At 33.9% G+C, this 17,530-nt stretch overlaps 3 protein-coding genes and 1 pseudogene across 4 annotated transcripts; 1 reads left to right on the forward strand and 3 right to left on the reverse strand.

The window, feature by feature from the left end:
- Positions 1-4,762: 4,762 nt before the first annotated feature.
- Positions 4,763-5,882, forward strand: LOC104729524 (agamous-like MADS-box protein AGL62). Its single transcript, XM_010448473.2, has 2 exons — positions 4,763-5,138; positions 5,248-5,882. The coding sequence occupies exons 1-2, from the start codon at positions 4,806-4,808 to the stop codon at positions 5,662-5,664; spliced, it is 750 nt and encodes a 249-aa protein (XP_010446775.2). The 5' UTR covers positions 4,763-4,805; the 3' UTR covers positions 5,665-5,882.
- Positions 5,856-8,855, reverse strand: LOC104729525 (uncharacterized). The gene is made up of 8 exons (XM_010448474.3): positions 8,449-8,855; positions 8,201-8,296; positions 7,983-8,093; positions 7,577-7,886; positions 7,409-7,499; positions 6,952-7,282; positions 6,715-6,863; positions 5,856-6,553 (listed from the first exon to the last, which is right to left on the reverse strand). The coding sequence occupies exons 1-8, from the start codon at positions 8,782-8,784 to the stop codon at positions 6,025-6,027; spliced, it is 1,953 nt and encodes a 650-aa protein (XP_010446776.1). The 5' UTR covers positions 8,785-8,855; the 3' UTR covers positions 5,856-6,024.
- Positions 8,856-10,675: 1,820 nt separating this feature from the next.
- On the reverse strand, positions 10,676-11,811 carry LOC104729527 (protein RADIALIS-like 3). Of its 2 annotated transcripts, none has more exons than XM_010448476.3 (2): positions 11,436-11,811; positions 10,676-10,814 (listed from the first exon to the last, which is right to left on the reverse strand). In XM_010448476.3, the coding sequence occupies exon 1, from the start codon at positions 11,681-11,683 to the stop codon at positions 11,438-11,440; it is 246 nt and encodes an 81-aa protein (XP_010446778.1). In that variant the 5' UTR covers positions 11,684-11,811; the 3' UTR covers positions 10,676-10,814; positions 11,436-11,437. The 2 variants fall into 2 exon arrangements, with proteins under 2 accessions (XP_010446778.1, XP_010446777.1); XM_010448475.3 differs by having other exon boundaries at positions 11,415-11,811.
- Positions 11,812-13,586: 1,775 nt separating this feature from the next.
- On the reverse strand, positions 13,587-14,009 carry LOC104733118 (uncharacterized; annotated as a pseudogene).
- Positions 14,010-17,530: the final 3,521 nt, after the last annotated feature.

Consider the following 17,530-nt stretch of genomic DNA (forward strand, 5'->3'; position numbering starts at 1 on the left):
TTCCAGTTTGATGTTACATCATTGTGAGATCAAACAAGATTTACAAATGAATTCTTAACAAACGCACAATGAATCAGTAAAAGAATCAGATTTCTTATTTTTGAATAAGTAAATGACATAGTATAATCAAACATGCAAATGACTAAGAAGAGAAGAGTAATGGTTGAAAACCTTCAGAAGCAAGCCTATGCCTTTGGTGATATATGTTCTTCAACTTTATATCCAACAATCTCTTCAAAAAGCTGTGAATCCAAAACACAATCCTTTCGTCTGTATACTCCAGCTAGTACTCCAACCACAAGCTTTGCAATCTCACGGCCAGAGAACCCTTCCGTCTTCTTTGCAGCCTCAGATATCACTTCATCAGTTAAGTCTGCGTTAACCGTAATCTTCTGTGACAGCTTCTTAAACAAATGACTCCATTTGTGTTTTGTGTCTTTGTCGTTGTCACTATTCTTTAGATATTTGTTGACTTAGAGATTGAGAAGCTTGAAACGTTCTTCTTCCCCTGGAAGTGGGAACTCAATGACTTCATCAATCCTGTCGCCACCACTGAACAAGCCTGTGACCGCCTCTTATCCACCGACGAACGTCATAGCCTTGTTTGTTTGGGACCGTTTGGTTTGAACCAGATGATGTGCTACAGACTTGTAGCCAAGTGCAGCTATCTGGAAAACAACCCCAATAAAGAAAGAAATCTTATTAAGATCTTGAATCTATTCAAAGATAATACAAAAGATCAATTGAAAGAAAACAATCTACCCATCTATAAATCGGGACAGTTGGAATCCATCCTTTATTATTCCGACACAAACTGCAGTTGCAAATCCCGCGACAAACAGGTAAAACAGGTCAAAGTCTGCATTCTCCAGAGCTTCCAGCACATGTTCACCATATATGTTCATCAAAAACAGTTAAAATACATTCACCACCAATAACAGTAAAACTCCACTGCTAGCAACCATATAGCATCCAACCTCATGAACAAACAATCTCCACAGAATTGTCCTTGAACCATGTTTCATTCACTGCTCTCTGTACGATGTCCCATCGTTTTTCTGCCTGTAACGCGCACACATAGAACACACACACACATACTAAAGCATTGAGCAAACCACGTTTCACAGTATTTGCAACTTGTAATACCACAAATGGGTGTTTGTTCTTTACCTGCACTAGTGACAAGTCTTACCCTTAAAACAGATCATAAATCTGTTTCCCATCCTTATCATAGCCATCAACAAAACAAGTCCAACTTCGTTATGTATTCCCAAGAAGCTTTTCATGTTCCTCAGTATAAATCTCAGGCCTTGCCCCTTCACCAATCACCATATTCCCTCGTTCTGTAACAACAATCATAAAAGAAGAAACAAATCATAAACCCTATTACCCTAAATTTAAACTAAAAAAAAAACCATAATTTCTACTCAAAACCCTATATTCCACCAGAAATATTTCTACTTTAAACTGAAACAAATCTATTCATAAACTCTAATTACAACTCAAAAACTCTAATTTCTACTCAAAAACCTCAATTTTCCAAAAAATATCTCTTTTAAGCTGTTTCATAAACTGATGACTCAAACCCGTGTTTCGAACTTTTATCTTATTCGATTGTTTCACCTGTCATGTCTTCTTCTTCTTCAAACCTTTGGCCATCGACATGAATCTCGAGGGAGACGAATCGAACAATAACAAAACAAATAAAATAAAAGTTTCTTTCTTTTTCCAGCCAATCACAGGTTGACACGCACAGGTTTCTAAAGAAATCTAAAACATCTAATTTAACGATCGATGCTTAGTAAAATTAAGTTTTTAACATTATATTTATTCTATTTTATTATTGGCAAATTTATAAGAAACTTGCTAGATAGGATGGAGGTGGTCTTACAAACTAATCAAATTGCACATTACGTACGCATGCAATTTGATTGTAAATTGTTTTCATAAGTCCAATTGACTGTTGCTAGAATCGTGTGTATTATATATTTTCTCTTCGTGATTTATTATTATTTTGGTAACTGATGTAACAACAACAAAAGAACCAAGTAACGTTTTTTTTTTTTTTTTGACAATAGAACCAAGTAACGTTTTATGTGAAAGAAAATGTTTATTACAAGAATCAATTATGAATCTATGATTGTAATCTTCAAACATCTTATTTGAAAACAAAGATAGTGACAAAAATTGTTGATGTAAGGAATCAACAATATAAATAGTACGGATGTTTTGGTGGATTGAATCGGAACTGGTCTTTTTATTAACGTAGAACTCAAGAAAGAGTTTACAAAAAATGACAATCAAAGCACTAAGCACAGTTAATAAGAGAATTAATTGCTCTTGTCTCTCTGATTACCCAAATTTCAGATCATGTATATGATAGTGACATATGGTATTTATAGTGGGCAACGACAGACCTATGAAAGAGGAAAATGGGTCACCTGACCTGGGTAAATTAATTAAATAGTTATTTTTACATGTATTTTTATAAAGTTTCAGTAGCACAGATGGTAAATTCTATAGTGATCCCCAAACCCGAGTTCAAACCACCAATATGACACAAATAATTTTTTTGTTCTATAATTGACCTTCCTAAATTTTTTCCCTGGGTCTGTCACTGATAGTGGACCATTGACCTAGAGGGGGGTATTCAACTTAGATTTATAAAGATTTGGTAGGATTTTAACATTTTAGGATTTTGGAAGATTTAGGTGAGTTTTTAGGAGATTTTATTGTGTTTTAGAGTTTTCATATTTTTAAAAAGGAAATGAAATGTGATTCTATGAGATTTGATTGTAAAACTTTGATTTTAACATATTTTACATCTCAAATATATTTTTGTTTCTTAAAAATATAACAACATTTGCATCTTCTTAAGAACGTAACAACACATATATATTCATTAACCGGATTCAAGAGTCTCCTCTGTTCTTTAACTGGAAAAGGCAGCCTCCACCGCAGCAACAATAGTCATAAATCATTTTTGATTTTTCAGGTTCACCGTTGGCTGTTGAACCTCCTCGCCAATTGCTGCCTCCACCGCAGCAGCAGCAACAACACAGTCACAAACGCAGCAACAACAACAGTCACAATAGCAGCAACCACATTCATAACGACAGCAGCAGACGATTTCACAACCGCAGCCCAAGGATGAACCTCTTGACCACCTCCAGCTTGTAGTTCTTGCTCTTGATCTCTAAGTGCAACTATGTAGTCACATGTACTGATTCCCTGATAGAGAAAATTTGCTTCGGTTAAGTCGCATAACTAATTGAAGAAAGTTTTGGCATGTCTTTGAGCATTAGACTGGTTTCTTCGGAGTTAACATAGTACCAGCTCAAAAATCCCAGTTGACCATTGCAATTTACACCAAACTTGTTGTGAACTCACTCTTTGTTTCATTAACCAAAGGAAGAATTATTCACAGCATTTCACGACATGTTGAAAAGAAAGGAACCTCCTTTTGTCATGAAAGAGGAAGAATTATTCACAAGATTCTTCATCAGAATCGGTTCTAACATAGTGCGGCTAACCAAAGGAAGAATTATTCAAAAGATTTTTTCAGGAAGTCGTGAAAGATCAAAACGGTGATGTCCTTATAATACCATGTAGTGATGATCAAAACGGTCCACACATTTGTCACAAACCCTCCTGCACTGCTTGCTGTCGTAGAGTTTTTTTTTTTTTTTTTTGAAGTCTTTTAAAATTCTACTTTAAAATGTATGATTTTGAGATGGTATTTTTTAACTAGAAAACAAAGAAAAGTCTTATAGAATCATTCAAAATCTCAATTTTTAAAAAGTTGTGATATTTTGAATAACAGTATATTTCAAATAAGTTTTATAAATAACTGATTGAATAACAAGAGATTTTAGATTATTTTTAATGATTTTACATAAATCCAAGTTGAATAACAAAGGATTTTAATAGATTTTTAAAAATCATCAATTGAATAACAAGTGATTTTAAGAATACTCTAGAATCTTCTAAAATATTAGTTGAATACTCCCCTCCTAGAGTTCCTTCTGTCCCTTCTGCAAATGACGATTTTGTCCCTGCGGCCGGATGAGCTAAATCCATTACTTCAGACCCTAAAATCTTGAGAATTTTTTGTTTGGGTCTCTTTAGATGTTGGGGACAAAGCCCATATGCAACAAAAATCTACAATACTTGAGTATAAATCATTTTATTTATATCTTAAAAATGTTGATTTTGATAAACATAACTCACTATCATTAGGAACATTAAACTCTCTAGTAAATTGTATATATCTTATCTTGAAAATTTTAGGCCCCCATAACTCAAAATTAAAATTTTATTTCATCCATTTTTATTTGAATTAAAATTTGAATATGATGTGGCGATACTTGAAATGTCTCAAAAATATATAATATTTTTTTCTGTATATAGGATACTTGTATTAGCTGTAAAAAAGACCAAAAATGGCTCTAATTAAACTGTTCCCCAGTATATAATAGGTGTTTATAAAACAGCTCATAAGTAAATTAATTGTGTCTCTGAAGGGGGAGTTAATGCATACATTTGTCAAACTAATACAATGATATTGCATTTAAACCACCATGAATGTTTATCCTTAAGAAATTTAAGAGATAAGTATGAAATATTCCTCAAATGGGAAAATCCAATTTTGATAAAAATAAGGGTTGGTGGAAAAAAAATACTTAGAATGGCTTATAATGATAAATTATTCCATGTGTAATACACGTCTGTATATATAAAAAGATGTTGTTCTACTCTTAAACATCAGCAACTTTGTCTCTTGCTTATCCAAAGGTTTTGAGAAAATGGTGAGAAGTAACAAAGGTCGTCAAAAGATAGAGATGAAAAAAATGAGAAACGAGAACAACCTTCAAGTGACTTTCTCGAAAAGAAGGTTTGGTCTTTTCAAAAAAGCTAGTGAGCTTTGCACTTTGTGTGGTGCACAGATTTTGATGATTGTGTTCTCTCCCGGTGGAAAAGTGTTTTCTTTTGGCCATCCTAGTGTTAGAGAACTAATCTATCGTTTCCAAAATTTTCACCACAATTCTCTCATTCCCCACCAACCAAACAACAACCTACAGCTTGTTGAATCTCGTCCGGCTAGAAATGTCCAATACCTCAACGAGATGCTCACTCATGTAAAACATAATTATATTTTTTATTGTTTTAAATGTTCATATCCGTATGAACCATATATATCTCTTTTCTTATTTAACAAAATTAAATGATTGAATCTCATCATTGCAGATGCTGGCCAAACAGGAAAAAGCGAAACATAATAGAATGACATTGGACAGGGTGAAACAATCAAGAGAACAAAGAGGAATCCGCTGGTATGAAAAAGATGTGAAAGAACTCGACTTGACCGAAACCGACAATCTGATTGGTGCTCTTCAAGATGTAAGGACGAAGTTGGTAAGTGGCATGTCTCACGATTCTCAATTAAATGTTTCTCATCAGAATTACATGGGAGAAACTGCTGTCTTTGGTGGTGGTGGTAATGTTGATGTTGGCGGCATTGATTTGTTTGATCAAAGAATGAATACATTCAACTATAATCCAATCATGGGTTTTCCTAACCAGACACCATTGGTTGGATACAACAACGATGGAGTTAGTTACAACATGAACTACATGTCAAGTTACAACTTCAACGAGCGCTAGAGTCTGAGGCTAGAAGAGCAGCTGCATCCTAATCAATATTTTCAGTCATTTTGGCTATGGTTACTGTTAGGATTGTTTTTGTGTTGTGAGACTTGAGTTTGTTTTTCCTTTCATTTTCCTTTCATTTTGGTCAGTATGTTTGCTTCTTCTCTTCATCGTCGTGTTTGGATTGTATTGGGCTAGCCACCCGCGGTTTAATCATACATTTTATTTTGCAATTCCAGTTTGACGTTACATCATTGTGAGATCAAACAAGATTTACAAATGAATTCTTAACAAACGCACAATAAATCAGTAAAAGAATCAAATTTCTTATTTTTGAATAAGTAAATGACATAGTATAATCAAAGATGCAAATGACTAAGAAGAGAAGAGTAATGGTTGAAAACCTTCAGAAGCAAGCCTATGCCTTTGGTGATGTTCTTCAACTTTATATCCAACAATCTCTTCAAAAAGCTGTGAATCCAAAACACAATCCTTTCGTCCGTATACACCAGCTTGTACTCCAGCCACAAGCTTTGCAATCTCACGGCCAGAGAACCCTTCCGTCTTCTTTGCAGCCTCAGATATCACTTGATCAGTTAAGTCGGCGCTAACTGTAATCTTCTGTGACAGCTTCTTAAACAAATGACTCCATTTGTGTTTTGTGTCGTTCTCACTATTCTTTAGATATTTGTTAACATAGAGATTGAGAAGCTTGAAACGTTCTTCTTCCCCTGGAAGTGGGAACTCAATGACTTCATCAATCCTGTCTGTAACCGCACTATCGAGATCTCCAGGCCTGTTTGTAGCTAAGACAAGAACAATGTCCCGAGACTGATCACCAGTTCGGAAGAGCAACGCGTTCAGAGCACTACGTTGAGCCTCACTCATGTAAGTGCTGTTACGCCTGCAAGAAAAGTATCATCTTTCTTTAATCCCAGAGAAAAAGTTACAATCTTTTTGTCATTTTACTACTGTCAGAAATCTAATATACTAGTTCTGACATAAGTAAACGATCCAAACTGGATTGTCAAAAGGGTTATAGAAACTTAAAGAGGGAGATCTTACTCGCATAAAAAAGCATCGGCTTCATCAATGAAAAGAAGTAAACCTTTGTTTGATTTCTTAGCCCAATCAAATATCTGATGGATTTTAGTAACAGCTTGTGATCCCAAGGGAGCAACATCTCCTCCTGTCATCATAGCATAATCCAGACCCTGCAGAATAATAATTGTATCTAAGAGAACTCATAAAGGCTTGGATTAACAAAGCTAGTAGTAGCACATAGTTTTGATAATAACTCACAGATTTCCGAGCTATTTCCCTTGCCACCATAGTTTTACCAGTACCAGGAGGTCCATAAAACATCATGTTGCGGAATGGTGCTTGATGTGTTTTGGTATTTGATGTAGCTCTAGCGAGTCGCTCGATTCGCGTCTTTAAAGAAGGATGGAGAACGACATTATCAAGCGGCTTTTTCCCTTGTGCTACAGATGCTGCTGCTGTTCCCGAGATTCTGTTCTTGAATTGAGACATTCGGCCTGACCAAGGAAATCTACCCATGGAAGATTCTCGAATAAGTGATGGTTGTCCAAGCATCCTATTAATATAACCCCATGTAACTCTAGCTCCTTCACTGTTAAACACAAAAGAAACATGAGAAAAATGATAAAAAAAAGAATCTAAGATCACTCAAGTCAAATCAGACTGGTTCAGAAAATGCCATAATACTCAATAGCTTATTTAGTTCGGAGATGCATACCGAGTTGTGTAAACTCCTGCAGCTAATGCAGTAGCTCCTCCAACAGTCATAATCAGCTTATTCCTATCGGTTAATAAGGTCCTAAACCCGCCTGCCAATATCAGACAGAAGTAAGCTAAAGGCAATGTGATAGCAAGAAGATATAACTTTCTTGATTGATCAGTTTACCTTCAATGTGACTGAACATTGTGTTGATTGCAGCAAGCCACTTCTCCCTTTCACCATTTATCCTCTCCATAAGCAATCTTCTGTTTTGCTCTTCAGTAAGTTTGGCTTCATGACCTCGACCTTCAGCTTCAGCCATGGCCTTGACACGAATCGTCTCTCGCTCAAGTTCAGCTCTCTCTTTCTCAGTTTGGCGATGCTGAGCTTGGATCTGTTCTTCTGTGGCGATTCTTGTTCTCTCTTTCCTAATAGAGGACTCCTCTTGCATCTTAACCAATTCCACATTATGATGTCTCTGAGCTTCATGATCTGTCTGCATTACTCCCAAACCAAAAAACATTTGTCAGACTTTATACTTCAGAAACATTATCCCATCAACGAGAACACATAAAAAAAGAGAGTAACTAACCTGTTGTCTCTTTCTTGCCAATTCATCCTCATACCGAAGACTCTGTGCTTTGGTTTGCGCATGTGTCTGCAAAAGATTTCTCTGGTCCTCAGCCAATTTCCGCTGTCTCTCCTGCCCGTTTCAAGTGCCCCATAAAACAGATTACTGCATTAAGTCTTATGATCCCCTGTTTAAAAGTGGCAGCAAAATGATAAAGTGGCAGCAAAATAATTACTCACAATATCAGTGTGTGCTTGAACAGCTTCGTACTGAGATTTCTCAGCCGCTAGTTCAGCTAAACGAGTTTTCTCCTGCTTCCTCATGAGATCAAACACCTGAATGAAAAAAAAGCAAGAACCCAATTCTGTAATCACATAAAGACACATACATCTCCACAAATCAAAATCCAATTTTTAAGTTAAAATTCCCCTTTTTAATAAACCCTAATTTCAATCAGAACTTGGTAAATAGATATAGGACAAGTCACCTGTTTGGAAAGGGGAGAGCTATTGATATCTCTAAGAGCTTTAGCAGCTCTCTCAAGGGCCTCAGGATCAAAACCAGATCCTTTGGGCTCATCAGGCTCTGCTTTATTAGACTTACTAGAGTCCGACGACGATTGATTCGCCGGAGAATCTGACGGAGGTGGAGATGGAGAAGAAGAATAGAAAGGAAACCAGGATCGAGAATCAGCGTAAGCACGGTTCTGAGACAATGACATTGAAGTGAACGCAGCAGCTATCGCCGCCGCGGAACATAATCTAGAAGCAGCCATGGATTTTTGACGGTGGATGATGGTTGATTTCTTGGTTTTGCCGACCATAAACCCACGGTGGCTGAGATTTTAGGGCTTAAACGGTATTTTTTTAGAGACATAATAAAATAAAAAATGACAAAAAAATCTCCTTTTGCTTGGAGAATAATCAAATACAGATGTGGGCCTAAAATGCCCATTATTGGGATATGTTAAATACAGATGTGGGCCTAAATTTTATTGTGGCCCGTTATTGGGATATGTTCTAAACGTAGCGGTAAAGAGATGAAAATTACTGTGTAAAAAAAAAAGTAAATGTATTTAAAACAGGTTTGAAATTTGCTAAGTTTTGCTAAGATACCGTGTGTTTCTATTGTTCTTCAAATAAATTATTTTAAGTATAAGAAATTATTCCACAATCCACATTGAGATTAGTAAAACTACTAAATACTGAAGTTAGTTTTCGTATATTCTCGATGGAATATAAAAAAAAAAAACAAAAACACAACATTTGAGCTTAGTGGATTATAAGGATTATTCGAACGTACGTACTAGCAAATTTAAAAAGTTTTAAAACTATTGGCTATTATAGGAGTACTAATTTAAGCACGAATAGAATCCACTTTTAATTATAAAATCTAATTTAACATAACCAGCTTTTTGTAATTGTAATTTTATGCATTGAATTTACGATAGTTCGAAGTTATAAGAAAAGTTCACAACCGTCATTTTAGAATAGTACTTCTAGTTACGATTTTAAACGTACTGTATATAAAACACCTTAGAGTTTCTTTTATTTTCCAATTTCTTTTGTTTTAAAATAACATCTCTTATAGTTACTAAATTCCAATTTTTTGTTCTTCATTATGGTTCGTATATATATGGGTCGCACATTTGTGCTAGGAATATATACAAGACATGTGCTTTTAAAATATTACAGAATAATGTCTCTCTTTTTCAAGAAAAAAAAAACATTATACTTGTCTTTTTCTTTCTCTTAGATTTGAAATTATTAATATTGAACTGTATAATTCCAATTCTCCGTCATGGTTCGTATATGGGTCGCAATTTTGCGACGTGGAATATACAAGGCATGTGCTCTAAAAATATTACCGAATCAGCTATATATATATATATATATCCCTCCTTATTTTTATTTTTGTAGAAAAGTAAATTTGTATATCACTTGTATTTTGTGTTGGCACAAAACGAATAATACTCGAGATGAATCAAATTTGACACAAATGTATAGATCAATAGAGGGACCTCTCATTTTGACTTTTAATCTTATCATTTTTTGTTACTATGAGTTTTTTAATACTAAAATTAAAAAGTCAAGATGAGAGAAAGTCTACACTCTTTTAATTCTTAGTACTACTATTTGTGTTCACCAAAGCAATTAAAAACGAAATCATCAAGCTATAATACTTATGACAACAACAGTTACAGAAGTATATAAATCATATCATATAATATAATGCCTTGAACCTCTGTGAATGATATATTTCTAATAATTATATCACCACTGTCATCAAAATTTAGCCCGTTGGTATACAAATAACATTCCATGCAAAAAGTTTCGCCCCAATAAGGACACGTGCATCTCACGAGAACCAAACAACTCAATAATGATTGATCCGCCAAAACAAAGTAATAACAATCATCTTCTCAATTTCTTCTTCTTTTATTTACCGTCATCATCATCATCGATGATCTCTTAATTTATTTGTAAGCGTGCCCTACCGTATGGTCTGTCACAATGTTCATGGAAATTGTCATCACTCATCAGGCTAACGCGCCAAATAACGAGGTGAGTGCAAAAGTGAACCAAAACATGTTCTCAATCGTTTTCTCAGGGGTTTTATAATCGTCCGATCTTTATTTTATTTTTATTGGCTTTTAATGATTATGTGTAAGAAGAATGGATATAGGATTCGAGGCGAGTTAGTTTGTCCGAGTCTTACATGAAACGCACACTGATTGATTTAGATTAGCACGGAAGTAGAGGATTCTTACATATAATCGTAACACCAAAATAAGTAAATAACATTTTAAATATCTTTGCTTTGATAAAATATCTTTGTCGACTTCAGAAGACCCTGCAAGACATTGAAAAGCCAGAGATGAGTTTAGTTCTTCAAAAAAGACTAGAAATAGGTAAGACTATTTTATCAATGCTTTGATACAATACTAAACTTAATTAAGCTAGCTATACTCTAAAGACTCTAAACTATAAATAAAAAGAGAAAAGGGATTACACTATTTATATGTATATGTGGACTAGTTTTTGCAATGGTAAAGACAAGAGACATAGAACATGCTATCATTATGTGGGACTTTAATTTTTCTTGGCTAGAAGACAGATAAGACGATGGTTGAAAGCTTATCATCAGGAAATAGCATTTTTGGTTGTATAGATATAAATATAAGAGATAATGGCTTATGATAAAAAAAATTCAAGAACTCGACAAAACTAACTTTTGTATTCTCTGTTACTAGATTGCTTTTGGCCCCACAGTTAAGAGGTTGGGACAGTTCACAGATATTGGAAATGGTGGTGTTTACTATATAGATCATTTAAGCTAGATTTATTTTTCTCTTTTTTTTTTCTGTTCTGGTGAAACAAGACGACATGTACGCATATAAGAAACTGGAGGCTGCGTGTCTATTACGAATGCTTTCTTATGCATAATGTTTACCTTTTAGAGTTCCTTACATACTTTCAGTGGTTGTATCCATTTGACTGGTAATTGGGATCCGGATAACGCCCTGAATCAATGTCATTGACATCCCTAATGAGGAGCTCATAGTGTCGCCTTACTTCTTCAGCTGATTTACTACCTACTGCTCTGGCAACGTTATGCCAACGGTCAGGAGTGTCTTGGTCATATTTAGCCAGTGCCCTTTCAAACAGTTTATTCTCCTTACGTGTCCAAGTAGCGTTAGAGCTCGTGGAACTGGAAGCCATTTCACAAATAAGTATGTATATCGGGGGTACGTAGAAGATTGAAAAGAGCCTTTTAAATGGATCTCTGGTTTCTTGGGAGGGAGAAAAAGAAGGAAGATGTATGTATGACTTGAGAAAAAGGAGTTGATTTGGTTAGCTAAGAGAAGGAGGAGCTCCTTATAAGTAGGAGGAAAAAAGCATGGTGTGGGGTTAAGCCAGTTGGAAGAATATATACTTCAAGAGTGACTATTTCTTTTAGTAACCACATAAAGTCTTAGCAAAAGGTACACAATTGTGAGACAATCCAATGAAACCTGATATATATTTCTTTTAGCAACCACATAAAGTCTTAGAGAAGGTACACAATTGTGAAACAATCCAATGAAACCTGATATATATTTCTTGACCTTGCAATTGGGAAATTTAAATGGTTCTTTCTACTCTTTCTTTTCTTGCTACTATTCGTACAGTAAACGACGAAGGCAGTAACCATTTACCTTACAGTAACCATTTACCTTACCTCTTAATTGAGGCACGGCTAGCTTTGTAGAGATCTTTTCAACACTAGATTGTAGTATCCGATGCTTATTTTAAACACATGAGATTGTTAGATCATGTTTGATGCTTCTTGTGATCTCCATCCATTTTGATTGGAAATCTCTATTTATGATAGGTTAGTGATGATATGTCTTGTCGTAGATACCATACATGTCCAAGTCATTTGGTAATGTTATAAAAAGAAAACACAACCCCACTTCATCGATTCTTGCCATTCTCGTTGTTATGGCTCTTATATCAAATTTGGTAATATTGTAATCATCCGAGTGATCTCTTTGGTTACATTCGGCTTGTGTTGAGCATCTGTTGACAAGGATGGAAACTAGTGCATGCAACCCTTATTAGTGAATATATCAAAACCCTTTATATGTCCTCTTGATGCTCTTTTTTGTTTGATAGTACTATATCTTGATACTCTTTAATTGCTTAATTAGCTTTAAATTCTACCCCCTCAAATGAGAAGAAAAATATCAAAGTATTACGAAGAAGTGCTTTTGGCTTAATAGTTAGAAATGGCCTCCAAAACATGTTCCTCCCTGGACCGCGTGACCACAAAAACATGCTTTGTCAACCTTAAGAACCGAACCTTGTTAGGTTATAGTATATTGATTTCGTCATCAAACCAGTCGTCAATCGTTATCTTTTATATGTATAGGAATCTTTGCTTTGTCCTTCTTTTCTTAAACGGGTTAAGAAGATTGGTTGATTTAATTAAACCTTAGTAAACTTGAGCAACTACTTTTCTTGCACACCATTCCTTTAGAAAGATTTCCTGCGTTTGGCGCATGCATACAAAATTTTACGTGGATATAAAACTGTAAAGCGTGGATTTAAAATAAAGAATTGTTCTAGCTATTATATTTGATAATGTTTTTTCTCTTTTTTTTTTTTATTATTAAGAGGTTCCGGACCTAGACCCGTACATTCTTTCGGGCCAGAGACCATAACATTTTATATGGTCTATTTCTAAGCACCGTCCCTCGAACCAGCGACCTCTAAACTTTGCCAGAGAGTCTTTACCTTGACAATGTTTTTTAATGACTAATGTATGTGTTCGTAAAATTATATGTGCTTCATATATACTTTATACGATATTCTTATGTTATATGTGAACATGATAAGATAATCAACGAGAAAAATAGTTCTCTATAAATTCATATTTTTACATATCACTCCTGCACTCCAACACAATTTTTACTAGTTCATAGATTTATTTTCTCTTCGTTTTTTTTTATTCATGCATTACTGAACTGGAGTTACTATATGCATGCATTATACAACCATGCACGAGAAGGGAAGAGAGCAAAATAAATAATAAAAAGACAGTACCTTTTCGAGGATATTCAGGTGTTCTTATTTATTTTTCTCACTTATTTAACATTGAGTGGGTAACACAAGTGGACGAATTCCAAATCTTGTGAAGATCTCGTCGATGAATCTTATCGACGACATCTGCGCCTTTCTTACGCTTCTTCTGCTCCTTTGTTTTGGACATTGTTTAACCTCTCCGATTCCTCTCCACTCGGTGTGTTCTTTTTTTTGTACTTAATATTTATTATAAGATTTATTATAAGAAATATTTATGTATTATAATAACAAAAAAAGATGAAGATATGGACTGTATTTCTTCTCCCAAAAAAGTTATAAAATATCAGCTCTCGTAACACTCTTTGGTCTCTATTCTAAGCTTTCTGATAAAACATTCTTTTGGCAGATACTCATCTCCTTTCAACTTCACTTGCCCACTCAACAACTTGTCCTCTTGGAATATTTTTTTGGACTCTTCCATTTGGATCCGTACCTTCACATCTACGCTTCATTGCTTAAGGTAAGCACTCATATATATTAATTAATTACTCTTCCATTACGAACGCTATAACTATTTCGCTACAATAAGTTGTTTTCATGTCCGGTTTTGTCTAGTCATGTGATTCCTTATAGCCAATTTGTCCCCATAATACGTAGAGTTTACAAGCTGAATCGGTTTGGTTATGTTAGACAGTAGAATTAGTGTTATATGAGTTGAACCGGTTTAAAATAATTATAATTAATTTAATTTGGTATAGTCTTAAAACATATACTTTGGCTCGCAGGTTTGTAATAATCATGTTTTTTTTTTTTTGCCAACAAAATATCATGATTTTGTGTAGACTTAATTAAGAGAGTAACCGGGTCGGTATATATGCTGATCAAGTAAAATCAAACAAGAAAGTGAGCTGATCAGTTTGATACTTGCTTCTTTCAATTAATTTTTAGAATGATTTTGCTATGAGAACAGGCAATGTGGTTTCAGGTTTCAAGTCACAAAACTAATTAGTTCTTAATTGCATTTTATGTATAATGTGTGTGGGGTTACTAACAGTATATATAGATTACTATATGGACTAATAGTAAAATTTCGTAGCTTATGAAGGTACTAATAAATATTGTTTGTTGTCTCAGTCCGTAGGGGGGGACAAATTCTCTTTTCTTCTTTCTGTGATTCGATTTCGATCTTACCTGATCCCTTTGAAGTGGACCATATTTGACGTTTCGAAGATGCTCCCTCGTAAAAGCTCTCATGTATCTAACATCTTTTTAACCACTTTGTATTGTGTTACTTCTTTTAGTGGTTAAAATATTAAAAAATTCTCATGGTGGCATTATTATGAGGGCTCAAATTAAATGCAAATCGAATTTTTCTTATTTAATTACCATGTTTATGTTCCCGAACCCGAATCCACATATTTTGATGTCATCATACACATTTTTTGGGATAAAATGTACTACTACTAAAAAGAAAAATCGTTTATTTTGCCTCCTGACACAGCACGGAATTGTCCGGAGACGACTATTTTGGCTGCAATATTGTAAGTAAAAGTAAAAGCCGCCAATCAGTTTGAATTCACGAAAAAAAAAAAAAACGAAATACGTGTAAAAATTTCTGGTTGTTACGGACATGCATGTATCATGTATGTATGTACCAATTCTAACGTTTTTATATTTGACTGAAGTTTATAGGTAGGATAATATGACTCCGGTAAACTGTAATAATCAAACTTCTTAAATTTGTTGAACGATATAATTAAAATTCCTTTTATCGTTTTCCATGTTAATTCAATTTTCGTGTGGGATGAGTGACGCAAATGAATATGTGCCTTACAATAAATTAAATGAGAATATATATATATATATATATATATATATATATATATATCTCTAAGTAGACCCGAATAGGATAACCCAAAAAAGTACTACCATATATATGTTAAGATTAGAAAAGACCTATAACATAAATTTCGAAGAAGTATCTCATCGCTCATCTTGGAATGAATGAATGTGTGGTTTATCACTTCGAAGACTAATCAAAAATCTTGAGCTCAATCCAACTTTTCGGCGATGGCTAAAACTTTCTCATCTTTGAGTTAACAATATCACAAATTCTTCTGTTGACTGTTTTGTTTATGTAAAAAATAAAGATTGTAAAAAATATATCATACAGACATCATCGATGATGCAAGTTGATAATGATATATCTCTACGGCCTCTAACTGTCCATTAATTTATACTCTAAGTGGGCTTGATATACATTATCATTATCTTGTCATGGGCCTAATAGCTCTGCCATAACCAGTTGTCATTAACACCACGTTAATACGTTATAATTTAATGTATGGCAAGTTTGATTATTTAAAAATTTAGTTATTTTAAATTTGTTAATACCATATGTTTATATGGAACTAATAAAATTTTAAAATTTTAACTTATAATATAATATTAAAATAAACTAAAAATAAGAGCCTGACATAAACTCATATAATCGAATCATATTTAAACAATATTTTTCCTTCACGCCTTTCTTCCTAAAAATATGAAAATGCTTAATATTTTTTTTTATAGAAAATGCTCTTGCATCTAAAAGTATTTAACAGGGTTAGCGTAAGATGTACTTTCATCTACCCTATATACATCGTCTGTTGAATTTTATGTCTACTACCAATTCTAACGCGTGCCATACCAAATCTTGAAAATTTAATTAATCTTGATTTGATAATCATGTGGGTCAACAAGAAACATCAAAAAATTATGTTAGTGTATTATCTCAAGTCACTTGCAATTTATAAAACTTTGTTTTTGTTGTGAGACTCAAGAGTAGTTCTCACTTGTCAATGAGTGGGTGGGGCTGATCATATTATATATAATTTGGGACATCATAATTTTGCCTAAAACTTAAATATTTACTGAATAAAAAGTTACCTAACTAACTAGCTATACCCTAACTCTGTGTTACTAGATGGAATTTATAAACAGAAAAACTCTTCTCGACTACATTATCATTAGCTTTATGTATATATTTAGCAGAGTAGTATTTATATCTATTGATCATTGCCTAAGCCTAATTAAAACCCCCTCAAAGCAGTTTACATCACAGTCAAACTTTTTAGTTTGATTTGGCCAATGGGGAGTTTATGCCTAATTAAAACCCTAACTAAACTCTTATTTTGATTTGGCCAATGAGGAGGAGTCCTTGCCTACGCGTCGGGACATCGATGTTGTGTCTCTATTACGACACACCTTTATCAATCTCTTTTTCTTTTTCTTTTATTTAGAAAACAACTATATTATATATGCTTAAAAGAAAAAGAAGCGTAGAGATATAAAGCCATTATATTTTTTAACCCATGATAACTACTACCAACTACTGATAATATATTACACCAAGTGTGGATCACTCATGATCTATCGTCAAATATAGAACAATTCTCTAATTTTTTTGATCTAGATAAAGCCAGATAACGCTCTTTTGAACTTTCCATGCTTGAATATTTCTTACAATATTCCCCCATTACTTGCCTTCTTTTAGAAAAGATACTCTAAATTAGTTGGACCAGTCAACGGATGGCGACGAACAAGTCCTTCAGAAATGTTGATAGTTTGCGTTTTTTTGCGAAGGATGTGGTCACAAAAGAGTACTCTATCCCTCTTTCTCATGGCATGTGATGTGACCTAACACATTCTCAGCTATATATGTTATTAATCTTAAACACACTTATAATTTTAATTGTTGGATTATAGATATTCCAGATATTTTTGGTTGAATTCAAACTTTTTAATAAGTGTATAATTGTTGGCCCAAGAAAAAAACACCAAAACTGTTTCGCAGTAGTAAACGCCAAGCAACATGTTGCATTGTTGATTTGTTTCTATTTGGGATTGACATTACCCAGTATATTCGTTTCGTGGAAAATATATTGCTGTTTCGTTTTATTTATGGAAATTTTATTGCTATATATGTAAAAAAAAATTTACTATCTATCCCCGTAGTTTTTT

This window comes from Camelina sativa, chromosome 12 (assembly GCF_030686135.1).
Source record: "Camelina sativa cultivar CO46 ecotype springtype chromosome 12, ASM3068613v1".
Lineage (NCBI taxonomy): Eukaryota > Viridiplantae > Streptophyta > Magnoliopsida > Brassicales > Brassicaceae > Camelina > Camelina sativa.

Bases quoted from the DNA above. Each gene is read 5' to 3' on its own strand.
- LOC104729524 (XM_010448473.2), top strand. From the start codon at position 4,806: ATGGTGAGAAGTAACAAAGGTCGTCAAAAGATAGAGATGAAAAAAATG. The intron at 5,139-5,247 runs GTAAAACATAAT...TCATCATTGCAG, and splicing joins TCAACGAGATGCTCACTCAT to ATGCTGGCCAAACAGGAAAA.
- LOC104729525 (XM_010448474.3), bottom strand. From the start codon at position 8,784: ATGGTCGGCAAAACCAAGAAATCAACCATCATCCACCGTCAAAAATCC. The intron at 8,094-8,200 runs GTGAGTAATTAT...TGAAACGGGCAG, and splicing joins TTCAAGCACACACTGATATT to GAGAGACAGCGGAAATTGGC. The intron at 7,887-7,982 runs GTTAGTTACTCT...GGAGTAATGCAG, and splicing joins TGGCAAGAAAGAGACAACAG to ACAGATCATGAAGCTCAGAG.
- LOC104729527 (XM_010448476.3), bottom strand. From the start codon at position 11,683: ATGGCTTCCAGTTCCACGAGCTCTAACGCTACTTGGACACGTAAGGAG.